This window comes from Protobothrops mucrosquamatus, unplaced genomic scaffold (genome assembly GCF_001527695.2).
Source record: "Protobothrops mucrosquamatus isolate PMUCROS unplaced genomic scaffold, P.Mucros_1.0 scaffold416, whole genome shotgun sequence".
NCBI classification, from domain to species: Eukaryota; Metazoa; Chordata; class Lepidosauria; order Squamata; family Viperidae; genus Protobothrops; species Protobothrops mucrosquamatus.
This window is the reverse complement of record NW_015386745.1, coordinates 504,363-525,603: the sequence shown is the minus strand read 5'-3', so window position 1 is coordinate 525,603 and position 21,241 is coordinate 504,363. Positions and strand designations below refer to the sequence as shown.

Below are 21,241 nucleotides of genomic sequence, written 5' to 3'. Positions count from 1 at the left end.
TCTCACAGTTACTACTATTGAGCAAGGTGCCACCTATGCTGTACTTGTGCATTTGGTTTTTCTTGCCTAAATGTAGAACCTTGCTTTTTTCACCATTGAATTTCATTTTGTTAGATAGTGCCCAGTGTTCAAGTCTGTCCAGATCTTTCTGTATCTTAAGCCTGTCTTATAAATAGGTATATTATAATGCAGTTATTGATCAAAAGCAGGGGTCTTCAAATTTGGCCCTTTTGTGACTTGTGGACTTCAACTCCCAGAATTCTTCAGCCAGCGTGCCTGGCTGAGGAATACTGGGAGTTGAAGTTCACAAGTCATAAAAGGGCCAAGTTTGAAGTCCCCTGATCAAAAGAAATCTACCAACTTGGGCCAAAATATATGCCTTGAAATCCAAGTTTCCTTTGAATTGTAGTAAAGAGAAACAAATAGCATTCCCATAGAAAGCAAATGAATAGCTGCAGGAGTTCAGCAAGAGCCATAGTACAGCCCAGAAGGACTGTCAAGGCACATCAGTTATGATCTGAGGTGATATTTTTGTCAGCTTTGGGAGGCAAAGAACAGCAGTCTGAAATGGACTTATGGATGGATGTATTTCACAAAAGATGAGAGTTCTAAATTTCATTTGTGTACCCATGATAGCTTTACATTGTGAATTTATTTTTAATTTATCAAATTACATCGGATGCCTAAAGGGCAACTTATTTTTACTTTCACGCAATCTGAAATAAATCTGATGCCAGTAAAGGACTTCCTGACATTTCTTAATGCTGCAGGCATATTGCATAATATTTTCTGTTATCCACTAACTCATTTTTTGCTTCTATAAAATTTGAAAACCTGTAGGAAATGTTGTATGTGAATTTGTGTACCTTAGATTAAAGCACAAGAAAAAATAATTTAAAAAGCTATTTGAATATAGATTTAGGTTTTTAAATAAAAGCAAATTGTGGCCCACCTCAATGTTTTTGAATGTACAGTTCTTCGGAGATTATCTATTGATAATCGCAAAGAGCTGTGAGTTGTTTTAATAGATGCCTTATAGAACTGAAATACAGAATAATTTAAAATTTATTTTCTTGGCTGTTATTCTCATACATAAACAAATATATTTAATGCAGTATTCAGCAGCCACAGGCTAGTTAAACTAGGAGCATGCAGAATATAAATAAATGAATTGTAATAGTGTATATTATTAATTTTATTTTTGCAGTGCCTGGCCCTGTACCTACAAAATCATTAAAAGGAACTCCCTTTGAAGACAAGATCTTCTTAAATTGGAAAGAACCAATGGATCCAAATGGTATCATCACCCAATATGAGGTATTTATTTATTCATTTATTTTCATTGATCATATTTCTACCCTGCCATCTCACCTAAATGACTCTGAGCATTTACAACAAACATAATATAAACCATAAATAAGAACAAAGTTATTAAAAGGAGTTAAAAGAATTAATTTTTTTGCTTAATTGGGCAAAAAAACCCATGAGTTTATTTTTTGGGGAAAAAAAGAAAACTAAACTACAGATGGCATTTTTATCTGGATTCTGGATATAGGCTATGAGATCCCCAAGGCTTTTTTTTTTTTTTGCTATCATCATCTGTAGATCATCTGCTTAATCAGAATGCATTATTATACTGTGTGTATTGGTTTGAAATATATCCCTGATCAGAAGCACTCTATAAATTGATCCCAGGATATCAGAAAAGCAATGTAAAATTGTAGAAATGAAAAAAAAGCTATGCTAGCGCCTTCTTTTCAGTCTATTTCTGGTAAGTGAGCTGTTACTTCATAGGGTCCCTGGCTGCCTTGTGGGGTGGTCTCACTGCTCACTGATCAGCCTGCAGCTAAACAACATATGGCAGAAACCATTTCCATACTGTTAAAAGTGTTGTAAAAAACAGCATGTTGGAGCATATCTACTCAGAAAGGCACATGGGCAGTCTCTCCTGTTCAGAAAACCTATTTATTAAATTTATATGCCACCAATCTCACTGTCAAGTGACTCAACGTATGTTACTTTGAGGTACAAAGGGTGGAAGAGAATTGTGTTATGATGTATCCTTGCCTCTACGTGTATCTTTGCCTCTACATGAATGTATTAAACCATATGAAAGTATCGGGGCCACATAAACACATAAGGAACGGTTGCTGGAATTGGGCGTCTAGTTTAATGAAGAGAAGGACGAGGGGGGACATGATAGCAGTGTTCCAATATCTCGGGTTACCACAAAGAAGAGGGAGTCAAGCTATTCTCCAAAGCACCTGAAGGCAGGACAAAAAGCAACAGATAGAAACTAATCAAGGAGACAAGCAACCTAGAACTAAGGAGAAATTAGAACAATTTTAGAACAATGTTAGAACAATTAATCAATGGAACAGCCTGCCTCCAGAAGTTGTGAATGCTCCAACACTGGAAGTTTTTAAGAAGAGACTGGACAACCATTTGTCTGAAATGGAATAGGGTTTCCTGCCTGAGTGGGGGGTTGGATTAGAAGACCTCCAGGGTCCCTTCCAACTGTTGTTATAATAATAATAATAATAATAATAATAATAATAATAATAATAATAATAATAATAATAATAATAATAATAATAATAATAATAATAACTGGAGCACCACTTGGACACCATTGGCACTGACAAATTCACCATTAGTCAATTGCAAAAGGCGGCCTTACTAGGAACTGCTTCCATCCTGCGACAATATCTGTAATACCATCAAACATCCACATCTGCCTATACCAGGTCCTTGGTAAGGACTCGATAGGTAGACAAAAATGCTAAATCCAGTCTGAACATCTGGCTGACTGTGCGATGATCAATAATAATAATAATAATAATAATAATAATAATAATAATAATAATAATAATAAATGTCCATTTTTCAATTTAAGGAACAGCATATCATTGTCAACAAACCACACATCCTACCCAATGATAAATCTGTGAATTAATCCTTAAATTAGCATATACTGCTAATAATCTTTTGCTTCAGTCACAGACTGGATAGAACTCTTAGAATAAAAATGAAAAATACAGGCTAAAATTGCATAATAATGAAATCTTGTTTTCGCCAATATATTGCCAGTGAGCTAATAATAAATGATAAAATCTAGGACTTAAATATGCAACTTAGATCTGGTAGCATTAATATATAGCCTTCAAAAATCATGATTTAATGGAACCCTGTTCAATGAAGGCTACAGATAATATGTGTGAGAATTATTAATAGATATGAGACATTTCTAGACTTCAAGGTTTTCTCTCCTGGAAACTTGAAATGCAAATACTGAATTTTTTTAAAAAAAAATCATATATTTGACGAATGAGCCCTTGAGGAATGAAGGGGAAAAATAATTTGGCATCCAATTTATTATGTATCTGTTGTTTTTTAGAAACAGGCAGTCTTGTCAATATCACATTTTTCGTTAAAACAAACTAAATATCTATTGGAAGCACTTAAATGCCTCAATCATATATTCCAATGATTTAGTTTTTGTTGTATTTTAATGAGTACTTTTAATTGCTGGTTCTTCAATAAAAACACTTATAGGAAGAGTTCAGTGTATACACTGTATATTCAGTATAAACACTTGAATAAGCAAATATCATCACACAGCTTCCGTATGTGTAGGTTAATTAGAAAGAAAAGAGGAGATGTGTTAATATGCTACAAAATAAATAAATAAACACACAAACAAACCTGTTTAGCATTGTGCAAATCACAGCTGTTTGTATAATTTGTGGCCCACCAGTCATATTTTGTAGTCCTAGGGATCAGTAATACTATACTTCTATGTCACTACAGGAATTCAAAGAAAATGGGAAATTCAAAGACTAAAGTGAAACATTATTTAAAGAAAACTTGGGAACTAATTCATAGCAATGTGCTAACCAGGCTTGGAGTTCCACTAAACACTTGACATAATTTCCACAGGTCAGTTACACCAGTATACGATCCTTTGATCCTGCAGTTCCAGTGGCTGGGCCACCTCAAACGGTGTCAAAATTATGGAACAGTACACACCATGTTTTCCCCTATCTACATCCTGGGACTACCTATCAGTTTTATATAAGAGCCAGCACTGTCAAAGGTTTTGGACCAGCTACAGCCATCAATGTAACTACCAATATTTCAGGTAAAGACAAACATGGAAAAGTTGTAAAATTTATCATATTAAATCACCTTTCTTCAATTGAAACCAATGCCATTTCCATGTAAGGAAGACATCGAAGGCATACAGTAGTGGCTGCAAACGTGAATATAGTAAGTGGGTAATGATAAATAGGCATCAAGAAAGAAGGCTATGTGTATTTATGGATGCACTTATTTAAATCAGTGAAGGTATAAAGTGTTTAAAATTTATACTGAATTATCAAGATTGTCATGAAACCTGGCAAATGGTTGTCTAAAATCTACTATGCAGTTACGTCTACTTATTTTTGCTATGTTATATATTAGAATGCAGCCCAGTATACTTTACATTGAAGAAATTGTGGGAATTGGTGCTAGTCTGCTTTGGTTTGATTAGTTTTTAACTAATTTATGTGGCCCCCTATCTGATGAAGGTGACTCTGGGTGGCATGCAAAGATTAAAATACAGAACAGAACAAAAATCTCCCAAATTCACCAGTTCATTAAAACCAATATACAAAAAACAATGTTATGCACAAATGGAACTGATAGTTCTCCAATTTTTAGAAAACGCACTATTTTAATCATTTTTATTTACCATACTGCAGTCTGCTAGCAACAAATAAAATAAACTTGTCCTGCATATACAGATAGTCTTCTGGTAATTGGGACCAGCAACCTTGTCACTAAGCAACACGGTCACAAAGTGAGATGTCACAACTTAGGATGGCAGTGGCAGCAGTCCATAGGTTGTCATTAGGCAAATGCCATGCAGTTGCAGCATCCTATGGTCACAAGATTGCCATTTGCAGCCTCCTGCTGCCTTCCCCGTTAACTCTGCTTGTTAGAAGCAGGCAGTGAAAGTCGCAAATGACCATTGAGATCCTGTGATTGCAGAAACACTCCGATAGCTCCAACCGCAAGGACCCATCTTAAGTCTCTAATGCACAAGGACTTTCTGTATACAAAACTGATGCAAATAACTGATGGTCATTAGTTTAGTTATAGGTTCTGGGCCTCTTCTTTGGTGTTATCTGAAGTGACCAGAAATGAATAGAGCAAAATGAACATGGTACAGATAGTCCTTGACTGGGAGCAGGCCTAGCACCAGTGCGACGCTCAGGGTAGCACTAATGCGAGTGGGGGGAGTGCACACAGTGTTCAGCCATTCACGTGGCCCGGTGGCCAAGAGGACTAGGTTAGGGATCCCTGCCTTAGCTGACTCAGCCTGGCCCAACAATACGACCCAAAGCTACCAGGCGCCAGGAAGCTTCAGCCCCCCCCCCCCCACTTGGCCAAGCAGTACTTGCAACTGCAGGGGCACTGCAGCTGTGCCCCAGCTATCTCTTCCACTCACCTATGCCTTTTTGGCAGCCCTGCACTACTGACCTGTAGCACATTTAGAGCTATCAGTTTAATTTATCCATATCTTTTAAATACCGATCTATAGAAGAACATGAAATTCTTTTTTTTTTTAAAGGTTTTAATTCTGCTAATTTACTGCAAGCTTATCTTCTCTTAGAAGAATACTCTGGTTTCTAGATTAGAGAATTTCTTAATACCAACATCCAGATATCAAAAAGCAGCTGGATACAACAAAACAGGGTTTTTTTTCTCTTTTTGTCTTGCTGCCAAATGTTCCCAATTAAACAGTTTGTGTTCTGTGACTCCCTGAGAAAGTCTCCTGCTTTTCTTATTGTTCCACGTCAAAGACTGAGTTTGTCTTGACAATAATAAATTAGTAGCTTGAGTAATGGTTCTGAGAAACTGAACCAATATTGGGCTGTATCCCTCTGGTGAATGAAAACAAAAGACAGTAGAGCTCTGATTCAGACAGGTTTCCTTTCATATACAATTTAAGATAATGGTCTTATTTAGTACCATAAGAAATATTAAAACACATAAAAGTATCTCTGCATAAGAAGCTCCATAATGAGGTCAGTTCACTCTGAGTAACTTTATTTCCCTCAACATCTTTAACATATTGGTTATCAATAAATTCCAATTGATTTGATCTGTTCTCGTGAGAAATAGTTATTTTTTCTTTAAAATGTGATATGCTTTTAGAGAGAGAGAGAGAGAGAAAGAGAGAGAGAAAGAGAGAAACTATTTCATTTTTTAACTACTTTAATTTACAAGCAAAAGCTTTTAAAATTACAAGCATTTTCATAGTAAATGGATTGTCTGGGACCACTAACGCACTGTTTCTCAACATTGGCAACTTACATTTAAGTGTACATTATTACAAACAGGTCCCTACCCACTACCATTTTAGTACAAAAAAAGTCTCTAAATAGAATGTTCAGGGTGTGTAGTCTGAGGAACAGATTATTTTAAAAGTCTGAATATAGTTTCGAAAATCCTCTTGAGACTATAGTAAGATTTCCAGTCATGTTAAGAATGTTGACAACTTACTGTGCTATTGTCACAATTTGTGGTAAGGCTTAGAAAGTAGTAACAATTTCAGTTGAATGGTTAAAGATTTGATTGGCTCATGAATGGTCTACTTTACCTTCATATATAACCCAAATGAATTAGATGTCCCTCTAAAATACATCACATTCTACTACAGTTTTCATGTATCCTGTTTTCCAAACTACTACATTTCATTGTAGTTTCCTTGCTCAGTTCAAAATAGCCCTACATAAAATCTGGACAGAATATAAAGGTACAGGTTTCCTCTGCCAGTCATGTCTGACTCTAGGCCACGGTGCTCATCTCCGTTTCCTAGCTGAGGAGACCAGCATTGTCCATAGACGCTTCTGTGGTCATATAGCCAGCATGACTATATGCCGAGGAGCACGGAATGCTGTTACTTTCCCACTGAAGTGGTAACTATTTATCTACTTGCATTTACATGCTTTCAAACTGCTAGGTTAGCAGGAGTTGGGACAAATAATGGAAGCTAAGTCCATCATGTGGTACCTGGTCTCAAACTGCCAACCTTCTGGTTGACAAGCCCAGCATCTTAACTGCTTGGCCGCAATGCCCCATGGGATAGAAGGATGTAAAACAAAAGTGAAAAATTGTGGTAGTATTCATGGTAATTTTTATAAGTCCTGTGATATAAATCTAGATGATGATATTATTTCCCAAGGATGAAGAGGTCAAGATCGCAGTTTCAGTGATTAATTTATATTGCTGTAAGGCATTATTAGTTCTTTTTTCTAATATTAACTATTAGTGCTATTTTCTATCCTGACCAGCTTCAGTTAATTGTAAATTGTAGCTGTAGAAAGTTTAATTGCATTCACTGCCCTGATTGAAAAATGGAATGAAAAAAATGTGGAAAGAAGGGAGTATTATATCCTTAGTAAACCACAGCAAATCCTGATTGTATGAAGCATCATGAAAGAAATTCAGTGATTCCATATTGGTTCCACACACAGAAGAAATTTGAGATAATTCAAAGAAATATCAATATTTTTACATTTAATAAGCTTAGAAAATTTGAAAATTCTAATCAATATTACAATTTTTCAGCGTCATGACTAAATATATTTTTAACTTAAAGCCCATGCTATACTTTACTAGGATTTGCAATTTGATTCACCAGTAGCCATCAAGTAATTTTTTGTCTGTGAAAAGCTGGTAGAAAACCTGCATATTTTTTTTTATCAACGATGTCATTTTTTTTAATCCAGCTCCCACATTACCAGACTATGAAGGTATTGATGCCTCTCTCAATGAAACAGCAACAACCATAACTGTACTTCTGAGACCAGCACAAGCCAAAGGAGCACCTATCAGGTAAAAATAGTAATTACATGAAAATCCTCATGTAATAAAAATGGAGGGGAAAATATTGGATCAGCAGATGGCAACCTTTTGAGAATTGTGTGGCCACACATACACATGCATACACATATTTGACAACCAGAAAGATTGGACAAGGAGATACTATTTTTTTATTTTTTTTATTTAGAAAATTTATATTGCTACCTACTCACACATGGTAAATCAAGGTGGCTTACAACAGGGATCCTAACCTTGGCAACTTTAATACTTGTGGACTTCAACTCCCAGAATTCCTCAGCCAGGTGGGGAGGGAGCCACCATGGAGAAGGTCCTTCTTCTGGGTCCCACCAGATATATCTCCTTAGGGGATGGGACCTGCAACATTCCTTGTCTCCCCACTTTAGTGGGTAGGGTAGATGGGACTGGCAAGTGATGGTCCCTCACATAATCTGGTCCCAAGCCATGAAGGGTTTTAAAGGTGACAACCAGCACTTTGAATTGGACCCGGAAGCAAATCGGCAACCAATGCAGCTCCTGCAGGAGAGGTGATATATGTTCACACCAAAGTCAACACAAAATCATGTGGGCCACTGCATCTTGCACTTAACTGGAGCTTCTGGATACTTTTCAAGGGCAGCCCCATTGCAATAGTCAAGACAGGAGGTGACTAGGGCATGAGTGACCATGACTAGGTATTTTCATGACATCATGCAAATGGGATGGGATATTTCTATTTTTGAGGTGGTTTCCATGTTTTGTTTTATTTTGCTTTGCTGTTTGGATATGCTATCCCTATAGCTAAGACCTTAATGCATTTTTTAAAAAAAAAATCCTACACAACTTATTCCTTTGTCGAAAGATCTTAATAATTCAACGAAAGAATGATCTGAAGTCTCTGTGATGTAACTGTTTTGCACTTTGCTAAATGCTTTAGAAGGTTTTATTCCAATATAACAGGCCTTACTTCAGCGTCAACAGGCAAAATATTGAATTGCACAAGACTATATAATTTAGATAGATTTCCCTCATTTCTAGTCTTGATTTAAATAGAAATTGTGCATTGCAAAAGTCACCCTGTCCTTACAAATGTTCCATTGTCTTTCTTACCTGCTCCCTACACATAGCCCTTGAAGCAGATGTTTGGTAATCCAATTCAAAATTGCAGGTGCTGTCAATCATTTCTTAAGACACAACATGCTGCGGTAGTCACAGTTCTAATCATGGCAGACTCGTGTCTTGCCTGCCAAGTGTTATATCATAATCTGTAGTTTTTTATGGCCTCCTGAAGCTTTAAGCCAAACAACAGGTGTGAAATACAAAGGGAGACTGGATGAATCAGTGTTTATAATAAAATATATAGCTATTTCTTACCAAGCTGGAAATCCTCAGTAAAGAATAAATATTTATTCAAAAATGAGATAGGTCTGGGTATGCACAGATACAGACACACAGGCACAAATAATTCACCTTTCTGTTAAGCAGTGTCTTCAGATTTATAAATAAATGTGTCAGAAAACTGCTAATGGAATATTATGGATATTCTATTGATTTTATTGTTCCATGTTCCGGATCAAATTTACCATCTTCTTTGATATTGTCTGATATTGTCTAAATTAACATACAAACATAAGAATTGTTCTGCAGGAACAGAACAAGACCCAACACTTTGTTTCTCACAATGACAAACCAGATGATTTTGGGATATTGCTAAGCAAGATTTGAAGTCATACTTATTTTGTGTCTCCAACTACTGTAAAATCTGAAGACATGGTGTTTCCAACCTAGGAGACTGATAGGGCAAACTATTATATACAAATAGCCAGTGAACCTGATGTTTCCTCACACTGATAATATTATTTAGCCTGGTAAGGAAACATCTACAAGAAAACAACCAAGCTCAGAGAGCAGCATGAACCCAACAGTTCAACTCTGAGTTAGATATATTGTCTTCTATTGGAATAGCATTACGATCAGTACTTCCTTTTGGTTTCACCACACACTTGTGTCAGATCGAATGACAGCCACCGTTTAGAATTAAATCCAGGGTCTCAGCTTCTCTAGCCAGTTGAAAGACTCATTATCCTAATTTAAGTTATTTAGGTTATTTAATAAATGTAGTTTATATGAAGACACAATGATTAGTTTATTTAATAAATGTAATGTCTTGTTATACTTTAAGCACGAATATACTGAGATGACATGAATGCAATTGCAATCCTCCAGCACTGCACCTGGTTCTCCATTGTTAACCTCAAACTTCTTTCAATAATTCAAAATCACCTTCAGAGTTCTGATCAGAGAGGCACTAACATATCTATTTCATATTTGTAGCCAGATAATGCCTTCTACAATGATTCTATAGAAAAACCCAGACTTCCATTGGTTTTTTTTTATTTATACTTTTGGTGTAAAAAGCAACACCTTTCCTAATAACATTATTTCCTTCCTTATATTCTGGAATGTTCATATCACCCAGATTCTCTCCATTCCTCCAGACTTCTATTCACCATATCTGTGCTTTTGCTTTTGCTTTTTCACCACCAAACACTCTAATTCCCATTCTTGGCTTGGAGATTTTTAGCCTGGGAGAGAAATTTCTGTACTTAATTATGGATGAGGCAAACTTTTCCCTGGCCTTGTCATCATCTTTTTGTCTTCTGATTTCTGCGACCATCCATTAACCATTTCCAACACCGGTTCTATCATTTATAATAATTCCTGAAATGTCTATACAGTATCCTTTTCAGAACACTATGCGGCCCGTCGCTAGTCTGCTTCCCCAGGGATCAATTTCAAAGCTGCTCTGGCACCTTCCTGATGTTGCTATTATCAGCAGCCTGGCACCATTTCAGTTCAAATGGAACCCACCTCTCTTTCATAGGTTCATTTTTGTTCCCAGAAGATTCTCAAAAGTCTAAATCTTAAATAAAATCTTATTGAGCCTATCCCCCCCACCTCTAACATTTCGCTTTATTTATTTATTTTTAACCTTATGCACACTACACAGTCGTTCCATTACCCCAATTATAATTATTCTAAACAGCACAGAAATTGACATTGACAGGTTTACTGATCACCTAGTACTTTGGAGAGCAAAAGCCCTGTTGGTTGGGTTGCGTTGGCTGCTCAGAAAAATAAGAGCAGCTGTGTCTGTAAAGTCTAAAATAAGTTGCCTGTGTTTCCAACAGAGTAGTCCAGCTGTTTAGGTGAAACTTTGGAACTTAGATTCTATATTCTCAAAGTGCAGACAATTTTACATCTTTTCACTGAACGGCATCTGAACATATTCATAGAATAAACTTTCCCACTTTGTTTATCATCCTTTGCCCAGGCTGCTTTTCAGTTCCGTGTCACACTCACTTTGCTTTTTGCTACTTGAGTAGATTTTACCCAAATAAAATAAACAATATATGAATTTAATCTTGAAGTGATGTAGATTTGCTTCTGGCTCATTAACCTTGAAAGGTCATAGTTATAACTATAATCACATCCAATCTCTATTAGGAGCATTTTAATTGATTACTTGACATTCTTTTGAGACATAGCATGGCCTGGGCTTGTGATGCAATTTGCTATTAATAGTTAGATACTGTAGACAGGAATATAACTGAGAAAATGGAGATAGCAACTCTATTAGGGCTTTATTATTTCCATATTGCAGATATGGAAATCATCCAAATTACGACCTGCTAATTTAGATATTCAGTATTCATATTTAAGTATTCATATTTAGCAGTTGTTATCTATTCAGTTTTCACTCAGTTGTTCCCTACCTCTCACCTTTTCATTAGTGGATTTTTCACAAATGTATCAAAACTCAATTATTGTGAGTTGAAGGTACAATTATTGTTCCTTATTCCATGAATTACACTTGCAGTTATATGGATAGAAGAATGTTCTTTGACATCTATTAGAGATAGATTCTGGTAACTTCATCTGCATTTGTGCTGTTCTTTTTTCATTCTTCCTCAGCAGGAAATGGAATCACAGCCCCGCAACCAAATATTTATTTATTTAGGCAGTTTAGATGGCTGCCCATATCACTGTGGTGACTCTGAGAGGCTAATGGCTGTTCAGAACAAAAGCAGCAACAAAATAAAATACATAAACAGCAGCCAAGGTAAAAACCAATTAAAATAGCCATCTCATGATCCCAGGTTACCTTGAACAAGACCTTGTGAAGGACTGTATCCCCATCAATCAGAATCCCAATGTTTTGGAGACAGCCCTGTGAGAACATAGGACTAATAACACAACAAGGTTTGGAAGCCAGCTTGAAATTTTGATTAAAAACCAGGTCTGGATAGTTGAACTACAGTTAATGGAGGGAAGAAGAAAAATAAAGTTTGCCTGACTTTGTGATTATAATGGCCAGGGACGGACCCATACGATAAAAGATGAAGAGTCTCTACTATTTTTTCCCAGAAATTGTTTGAGCTTTACTCATTTTGGCCTTGACACAGTGGTTTTGTAGTATTTTTTGCTGCCACAACCTATCTCAGTTGGGAATACCCTCCTACTTAACATCAGAGGGTAGAACATAAACTAATCCACAGCCTCTTCTGACAAATCAAGGAATACATGAATTATGAAAATAAATTAAAATGTATTGTGCTTTCTCCTGTAACTGTAGTGCAACCTTGAGTGTACTGGACAAAACCAATCCCACTCCGGTAGGAGTCAAAACAATAAAATTGAGTTTTATTAAAAATAAGAAAAGAAAAAAGATGTACAACTTTCCTCTCCATGTTAAACAGCCTCTTGTGAGAACAATATTGGACAAATTACTCCGATAGCATTGCTGAAATTACAAGCAGCGTATTAAAATGATCTCCCAGAAAATAGTTCAAAGGAGAAATAAGACGAGAGATTCCAAATCCATAAAGAAGAACTAACCATACAAATTGCTGAGCCTGTGCAGAGAACCTGAAATTATAGCCAATAAGCAAGAATTCTAAAATCTCAAGGGTGTTAAAGCATTTAACTAATGACACTCATTGAAATAAAACCCGGAGTTCTAAGAGACAGGGCTAGCTGAGCTTTGGTACCCAAACAGTTCCTAAAATCACAAGTCCCTTCCTGATTCAGTGTTACCTTGACACACATTTTGTTTGTCTCTTGAACATCCAAGCTTTCTTTCTGCAGTTTATGGGAGATGGTAAAGCCCCACAGAGTACTTTTCATTCTCCCTTCAAGGCTTGGGTTGTAAACCACCTGCTTTTTCTTTGAGAGGCTTTCCTTTTGTCCAATTTGAACACACCTGGATTTGTCTCTCTTGCCTGCCTACATATTCCTATCTATTGCATGTATGTTTAGATGAAGCTGTTGGTGTTGAGGTTAGTTCTGTGTCTCAGAATAGTCTTCAACCTTGATATGGTGGAAGTGACCAAAAATAATAAATGTGGGGCAAAAGGGCTTCCCGTTCCACCACCTTTAAAGGATGAATAGTCTTACATTTGCAGCTGGCAGCAGATGATTTAGGAGTATAGGATACAGAATATCTGGTTATGTATATCGGCCAATCTGATGGTGTGTGTGTGTGTGTGTGTGTGTCTGTGTGTGTGTGCTGGGTTAAATATCCTACCTTTTGAACAGGCCACTTTTTATTTTATCATGTTTCATTTTGTCAGATGGCTGGGAGAAAGATTCTGAAATAATTTACATTGTTATTCTGACTTTGAAATGAGAGTTTTAAGTTCATATTTGGGAATGATGGCACTGCCTGTCAAAAGATCAGAATGCTGCATTTGAACTGGTTGTCCCATTTCAGTTGTTTTGCCGCTTTCTTTTGCATGGGAAAAAAAGGATTATAACTATGATTTCTACTGAAATGGGCATTTTCTTAGAAATGACCAAGTGCTGTCTTTGAGAGGAAGCTATTGGCAAGTTTTGGCATAAGTAAATAAATAAATATTGGTGTATTTTTTTTTAATTGCAATATTAAATAGGCTGAATGCCATCTGTTCCAACAATTTGTCAGTGGCAACTATAGGGAAAGGAGCTGACTATTTGGAGAGAGTGGACAGATTTCTCTCCATCTGTGCTTGTATTACAAAATGTCGTTTATATTTTAGATCTGCATAGTTGTGAGTCAAGATGTCATATCAAGGTCAAAAGGTAGAGATGCCTGTCAACATGCTTTGTCTTGGTGTAACATGACAAGTGCAATTTGGTGCTTCAGGCATGGCTTAGAGCTGCCCTGTTGAGCCTTCAAACTGAGCTTTCTGTATTATCATTTCAAAGGGAAACACTAACTTTAAATGCTGCAAATTATCAAGCAGAATGCTTAATCTATTACAAATTACTCTGTGTAATGTGAAATCTAGTCTTGGACTGCTCAAATGCCAAAGCCTTTAAAGTTGAAAGGGTTTCCTTGAAGCCCAATCCTGAGCTCACCAGATACATTGAGCTTTTAACTCTCAGTGTTCTCAAGATTATTTCCATTCTCCTGTCCTCTCATAGCAGTTTGAAGCTGACTTGCAGTCACCTTCAATTTTGCTGACCTTGAAATGTTGGGAATAGGCAGGAAACACTGCAGGCCAGGTGGTGCCTACTCTCCTGCTAGCAACAGAAGAATGCAAAAAAACCAACAACAACATACAGCCCATGAACCATCTTTAGCTTGTACCAGTCTTGAAGAAACAAAAATAATCCTAACTCGTGCTCCCACTTCATATAACAAACTGCTGTAACTTAGCAGAGTCTCAGAATTATATATATATATATATATAAATACTGGTTTTACTCCAATTTTATTCTGTTTATGTGTCTTTGCCTTCCAGGAAACTAATGACCATGAATCTCCACTATCATTCTTTTGTCTTATGGTTGATTATGGGGTAAAAACTGGTACTCTTCCATGTTCTATGCTAGGGGTCCCCAATCCCTGGGCCGCAGCCCACTACTGGACCTTGAGCTATTCGGAACCGGGTTGTGCAAGCAGTGGTGAACACGTGCGCGCGGACCCCATTTGTGTGAGCAGCAGGCAATGGAGCTGCGTGTGCATGTGCACTTCTCTGCCACTTGTGCAGAACCATCTCCTCCTCCCTTCCAGAGCACAAATTCAAAAAGGTTGGGGAACTCTGTTGTGTGCCATTGACCAAGTCAGTTAATACATCTAGTTTTAGACGTGTTTTCTAGAAATTGTTGTAGTGAATCATCTGCACAAGTTGGCCTAGAACGCTTTTTTTTTTTTTTGCTTATTCTGTAAGTTGGGTCTTCATAGAGATTTGTTAGCATCCATAATAGCAGAGTAATTATGAAAGGTTCTTGGAGCACAATGATGATATGGACTTTATTCACACACACCCTTTTGCTTCAGTATTTATCCTCTACTGACCATGCAATTGCACAAATATGGATCTGTTCTGAACCGATGCAAAGTCCACATGTTCATGTGTCTCAACCAGCATGGTCAAATCTTAGTCAAAGGGTTCATTTCCGATCTTGCCATCTCTTTACTACAGCTTTTTAAACCAAGCCTGCTGCACGATGGCTACTTAATCATGTACTCACTCATTCTAGCATTCTTCCTCTCTTGGTCTTGAACAGCGCCTATCAGATTGTTGTTGAAGAGCTGCATCCTCATCGAACCAAACGAGAAACCGGTGCAATGGATTGCTACCAGATTCCTGTCACATATCAAAATGCCCTGAGCAATGGCTCGCCGTATTATTTTGCTGCAGAATTGCCTCCTGGCAATCTTCCCGAAGCAGCACCTTTCACAGTTGGTGACAATAGAACTTATCAAGGCTTTTGGAACCCACCTTTGGTGCCTCGGAAAGGGTATAATATCTATTTTCAAGCCATGAGCAGTGTTGAAAAGGTAAGTGCATAAAGACTTTTCTTGTTTGTTTGTTTGTTTGTTTGTTTGTTTATTCATTGATTCATCCACACCAGGGGTCTTCAAACTTGGCCCTTTTATGACTTGTGGACTTCAACTCCCGGCTGAGGAATTCTGGGAGTTGAAGTCCATAAGTCATAAAAGGGCCAAGTTTGAACACCCCTGATCCAAACATTCATTCATTCAATTTTCAGCAATCCCAACTATAGTCCGACTCTAAATCAGTTGTTTTTCCTGTACTGTAAGACCAAGACTGTTATCAAGAAAGAGGTCCCAAAAACAACATGGGAATTTTGACTCTTTTTCTCTTTAATACCTGCCATGTGTGGTAAACAATTTGACATCAAACGTTATTGCTGAATAACCCATATTTGTTATGGAATAAAAAAAATTCTACAGTTTATGCCATTTTCCCTGGAAATGTAATTCATGGGGACTAATAACAATACAAGAAAAGCTTCAGTACGACCAAAGATCTATGAAATATTTTTTTAAAAGACAATGAAAATGTCCATATTTCAATATTTGGATTTATATTTTGATATAGTCCAAGATATTCTAGTGCCTGAAAGAATATCAAATATCTGTGTGTGGGGGGGAGAAGGGAACAATTTAAATTGACAATCTCCTTTGCCTTAGTAGTATCTTAAATCTATCAGCAGAAGCATAATTCTAATTATAATCTCAATTAGTGTGAATTTTTTGTTCTCTGATCTTAGTTCTTAGTCTGGCTTTCTTTCTGAAACAAAAAAAAACCAAAACAGTTCTTGTAATCCACATATTCCACATACATTTTCAATGGAAAATATTCTGTCCAAAAATATTTACAGTAGTGGTTTCAGTAAAATCAGTTTAGCTATGTTACAGTTTTTCATTTTCAAAACAAATAATCCCCTTCATCTCTCTTTTCACAGTTCAAAATATTAAGTTGGTTTTGGAAAAAGAAAACCTAGGTTGCCTGGTAGGCTAATACAAAATTACTAAGTTTTCATAGCCTTCACCCCATACTTCAAATATAAAGAGTACTGTCATGGCTCCGAAAGATGAAACTCTTCAAAAGAACTTCAAGGCATTGTTTTACCTTAAAGAATCTTTATTATGAGTAGTATAATATTGGAACAGCATAATCGTAGCCAAAAACTGAATTCTCCTCCCTTGAGCACATAGTATCAAAGTACAATTCCCTCCTCCAATTAACTGTCATAAATCACATTCCCCAATTAGCTCGGAAGTGCGAGCTTCCTCTCCAGTGCTCCAGCCTGCCAATTCCTTATCAGCTCTGGTTACAACAACCTTGTTTCTCACACTAGGTTTAGTGTTGTTATGTCTAGCTGAACCCTTGTTCACATCCCCCCTCCCAGCATCAACTAACTCTAAAAGCAAAAGGTAAAAGATGGCTACATTTCCATCTGTTGTCAATGCAAAAACATCTGATCTTAGCAGCGTTGACAAGTACATTTTGAAAAGCCATTTATTTAAAGTATGATCTAAGTCTATTCCTTGTTTGTACAAAAACTCAGTATACAAGTTAGAAATTACTTGACTGCTGTGCAGATGCTGAAGGTATGACCAGAGATTGCTACTGCAATTTCTTCACTGTTTGAAATTTTGGTGCCACTGAGCACTCCTTCTATTTCAGTATGTATATCAATAAAGAACAAAGCAACAGGAAGTTCAGTACTGCTGGCAGTTGTAGGTGTGAAAAGCAACATGACTAGATAACCCCCATGCTGATGCCATTGAATCATTTTCTTTCATAAACCAAAATATGAGACAAGAAAAGGGAGAAACAGCATTTGGGATAGTAGCCGAGATATTTTGGGTTGTGATTTCCAAATTAAGTATGGCCTTGTATAAAATTTTGGTTGCCTTCTTATGATGTCCCAGTAGCAGATGGTTGGGAAAAGATGAGGGGGGGGAAGGATTTGCTGTTAAATTGGTAGTCTTCAGAATAATTAATCTGCTTTAGAAAGACTGATTTTCCTACCCTGCCATTTGCATTTTGGCTGCAATTAATAATATAGATGTTTCAGCTTCAGTGATTTTACCATCAAACCTCTACAATGAATTCTTGCCTAATGTTGTAGTTATAAAAATTAGCTGAATATTGTGGCAAGATGGGAAAATGGCATCATTTTTAAAACCATCCTACACTGGCTTGTTGAAGCTGGAGGAGTTTCCTGAAACTAGAATGTGCTTAAATTAATGACCATAAAATTGGTGATGTATTCTGAAAGAGAGGGTGGGGAAGGGAGAGAGAAAGAGAGAGAGAGAGAGAGAGAGAGAGAGAGGGAGGGAGGGAGGGAGGGAGGGAGGGAGAGAGAGAGAGAGAGATGATGATGATGATGATGATGATCATATTAACTGGTAAGTTCAATTGAGAGATAGATCAGTAGATGACAAACAGAAGACTTAACATAAAATTTTGGAAACCACATTGATGTCAATACAGAAACATACATGTGTGTGGAAAGATGCCTAATAATATATAGATCGGGTTCATATTCATGCTAACCAATGGTATGTGTAGCCATGGTTCATTGAATGAAGCACAGTTGGTTGGGTTCCCATAGTATGCTAAGCCAAAATAAGAAAACCATAGTTTGGTTAGGTAGAATTGTGAAACTGGTTTCCAAGTATGGTATGATTTCCTCCCAGCCTTCAATTGAGGTGGCAGGAATTAAGCTTAGAATCCTCTGAACATAAAACATGTTCTTTATTTCTGAACTTGGGCTTTATAAAAAAAAAAGTTTTACAAATTCCTTTCTAGATGGTATGTGAGCCTTCCTTTTTTGTAATTTTAAACTTGGATTAGAGATTTTAAACTTGGATTAGAGATTTCTAGATGGGGATGGAAGTATGAGTATAAGGAATCTACTTCCACATTTGATAGGAATGTAAAATTGGATAGAGTATTTGGTTTTATATATTGCACCTAATTAGTTGTGTAGTTGTTCCTATGTATTTGGCCTGCATTTTGCAACAGGATGATACTCAAATCATACAATATCTTTGTATTTCAACAGCTAAGGAGAGCCAGTTAGGTATAGTAGATAAGACATAAGGCTAGACCAGGGGTAGGCAACCTTGGCTCTTTTATGACTCGTAGATTTCAACTCCCAGAATTCCTGAGCCAGCATGAGTCATAAAAGAGCCAAGGTTTCCTACCTCTGTGCTAAACACCAGAAGACCATGAGTTCTAGTCCCATTTTAGACACAAAGCCAGCTGAGTGACTTTGGGCCAGCCACTTTCTTTCAGGCTTAAGAAGGAGGCAATGGAAACCCACTTGTGAAAACATTGCCAAGAAAACTGGAGGAACTTTTCCTGGCAGTCACCAGGATTCAAAGGGACCAAAAAAAAAAAAAAAAACAAGACTTGGGTTAACATAAAAAGTTGACCTTTTCCTACCCATCTTCCATTCTTTAGCAGTTAAGAAGAGTGGAATTTTCTTGCTGCTGAGATTATATATTTAGTCAGACTCAATCAATGTCTAGAGATTAGCGAGATGCACTTTTGCTTAGCTAAAATCCATTCCTTGAATATGCAAGCAAACTTGGAAGATCCAGTAATACTTGGGGGAAAAAATGTAAAGACAGATTAGTGCAATCTCATTTTGCCTTTGCATTTAGGTGTAGCATTTATTACTCACGTCTTCCTCATCCTATAATTTGCATATAATAACACACATTAAAGTACTGTTTTAGAATTTGCAAAGATGATATACCCGTGGTACTAATAAATTTGGACTAACTGTATTTTTTTTAAACAGGAGACCAAAACTCAGTGTGTTCGAATAGCTACTAAAGGTAAGACATTTTACACACACACCATGAATTAGACGGCATAGTTATTTTGATTTTTTGCTGAGAGTTTACATTTTAAATTCTGTTATGCTTCCTGTAAAATGCTTGGGCTCTGGTTGATGTTGTACCATGCAGACAGGGGCAATCTTCCCAGGAGATGAGTTACTTCAATGCTAGCTCAGTAGAAAGTTTTGCTTGTAAGTGAAAATACAACAGCAGCATTGTTCAAAAGATGTCAGACTTCTCTTGTGCCAACTACAACTTATTCCAAAGAACAAGTTGCTCAGAGCCCGGTTTATTAAGTTTTTATTAGGAAAAAGCTTAATTCTAGCAAATAGTTTGCTTTTGAATGAGAAACCTGTTATAAAGGGTAGATTAGAGGCGGAAGTTTCTGGTTCCCTTTTGATGTCAATGGAGGGAGCTTTCTCTCTTTTATGAAAAGAGTTCACAGAAGGGTTGTATGCATGTAGATGTACTTCTTCGACTTCTTTTATTATTATTTTTAAGAAAAGCTTATTTCACTCACTCAGGGGGGTAGGTAAGTTCTAGTGATAAGCCAGAGAACTGGAAAAGATAGAACCAATTTGTAAAGTAAAAAACTACCAATTTGTAAAGTTACAGAACACTAATCATGATACAGCTCTAGGATGAATTCTTGTCTAAGGTTGTAATTATACGATGTTATAATTGCAGTTTTTCTCTCTGTGTTGCGTTCTTAAAAACTTAAGGGTGGTGTTGGGAATGATGATGTGTCCTTTCTTAAACCTAGAAAATGAAAGGCTAAATATCATGGGGATTTGTAATAAATACCCCTAGATTTTTTTCTTCCCAAAAAGATGAAAAATGCATAACTGGCTATTAGATTACAGTGTAATTTTTAAATCTTGCATTTTGCCCTGACAGTATCATGCCATGTTGTTACCATCCTTGCTACAGAATAGAGCTGTATGTTTGAATGTGTATGTGCATGTGTAAAGCACTTCTTTTCAGATTATTTTTTTTTTTCAGGCCTACAGGGCTGAACCTGCTCCCATTTTTTCTGTGTGTGTGTGTGTGTGTGTGGTTGTTGTAACTATATCTACTCCTTTACACAAGAAGATAGTTAAACTCATCCATGTTTTGTTCCGAGGCAAGTGTCTTATACGTCTGAGTTTTTTGGGGGGGGGTTGCATTAACTGTACTAGGATTTTGTGGTATCTTTTAGATTAATCTGGACGTAGCAATCCTATGACATGCTTATTCTTGAAATGCAAATAGGTTTTATAGCTGCACTACTCAGTTGGGGCAGTGCTTCTACATTATTTACTTCCCATGAGATAACATAGGATGCAAATGTAGCCTTAATGTCATTAAATCAAATTAAATTCAAACAGAATAATGAATGATTTGATTATGTGATGTGTGGATTGTTAGGAACCACATGAACAAACCCTCTCTAGGATCATCTGTTGCCAACTTGGCCTTTGCAATTTTTTCTAATGTTGCACTCATAATTACTGCTATAATTGAGTCCACTCAATTTATTTCCTTTCGCCTTTTCCACATTGCACATTAGGTCTTCATATCATGTGTCTAAAATATGACAATTTGAGCTTGATCATTTGTGCCTGGAGTGAGAAATCTGAATTGATTTCCTCAATATCTATTTGTTTGCTTTCTTGGCTATTCATGGTATTCTCAACCTTCTCCATCAAAATTTAAAAGCACCAATAATTTTCC

The 21,241-nt window shown here is 36.7% G+C and overlaps 2 protein-coding genes across 2 annotated transcripts in view; both read left to right on the top strand.

Moving 5' to 3' along the window:
- Positions 1-15,666, top strand: part of LOC114922577 (receptor-type tyrosine-protein phosphatase kappa-like) — a 219,853-nt gene extending 204,187 nt beyond the window's left edge. Inside the window, exons 9-13 of the mRNA XM_029284186.1 lie at positions 1,208-1,317; positions 3,940-4,141; positions 7,782-7,887; positions 15,427-15,543; positions 15,660-15,666. Coding sequence (XP_029140019.1) covers positions 1,208-1,317; positions 3,940-4,141; positions 7,782-7,887; positions 15,427-15,543; positions 15,660-15,666 — 542 coding nt within the window. The remainder of the gene's footprint in view (positions 1-1,207; positions 1,318-3,939; positions 4,142-7,781; positions 7,888-15,426; positions 15,544-15,659) is intronic.
- PTPRK (protein tyrosine phosphatase receptor type K) overlaps positions 15,584-21,241 on the top strand; it is a 74,868-nt gene continuing 69,210 nt past the window's right edge. The window contains exons 1-2 of the mRNA XM_029284189.1: positions 15,584-15,700; positions 19,489-19,525. Coding sequence (XP_029140022.1) covers positions 15,683-15,700; positions 19,489-19,525 — 55 coding nt within the window. The 5' untranslated portion in view covers positions 15,584-15,682. The remainder of the gene's footprint in view (positions 15,701-19,488; positions 19,526-21,241) is intronic.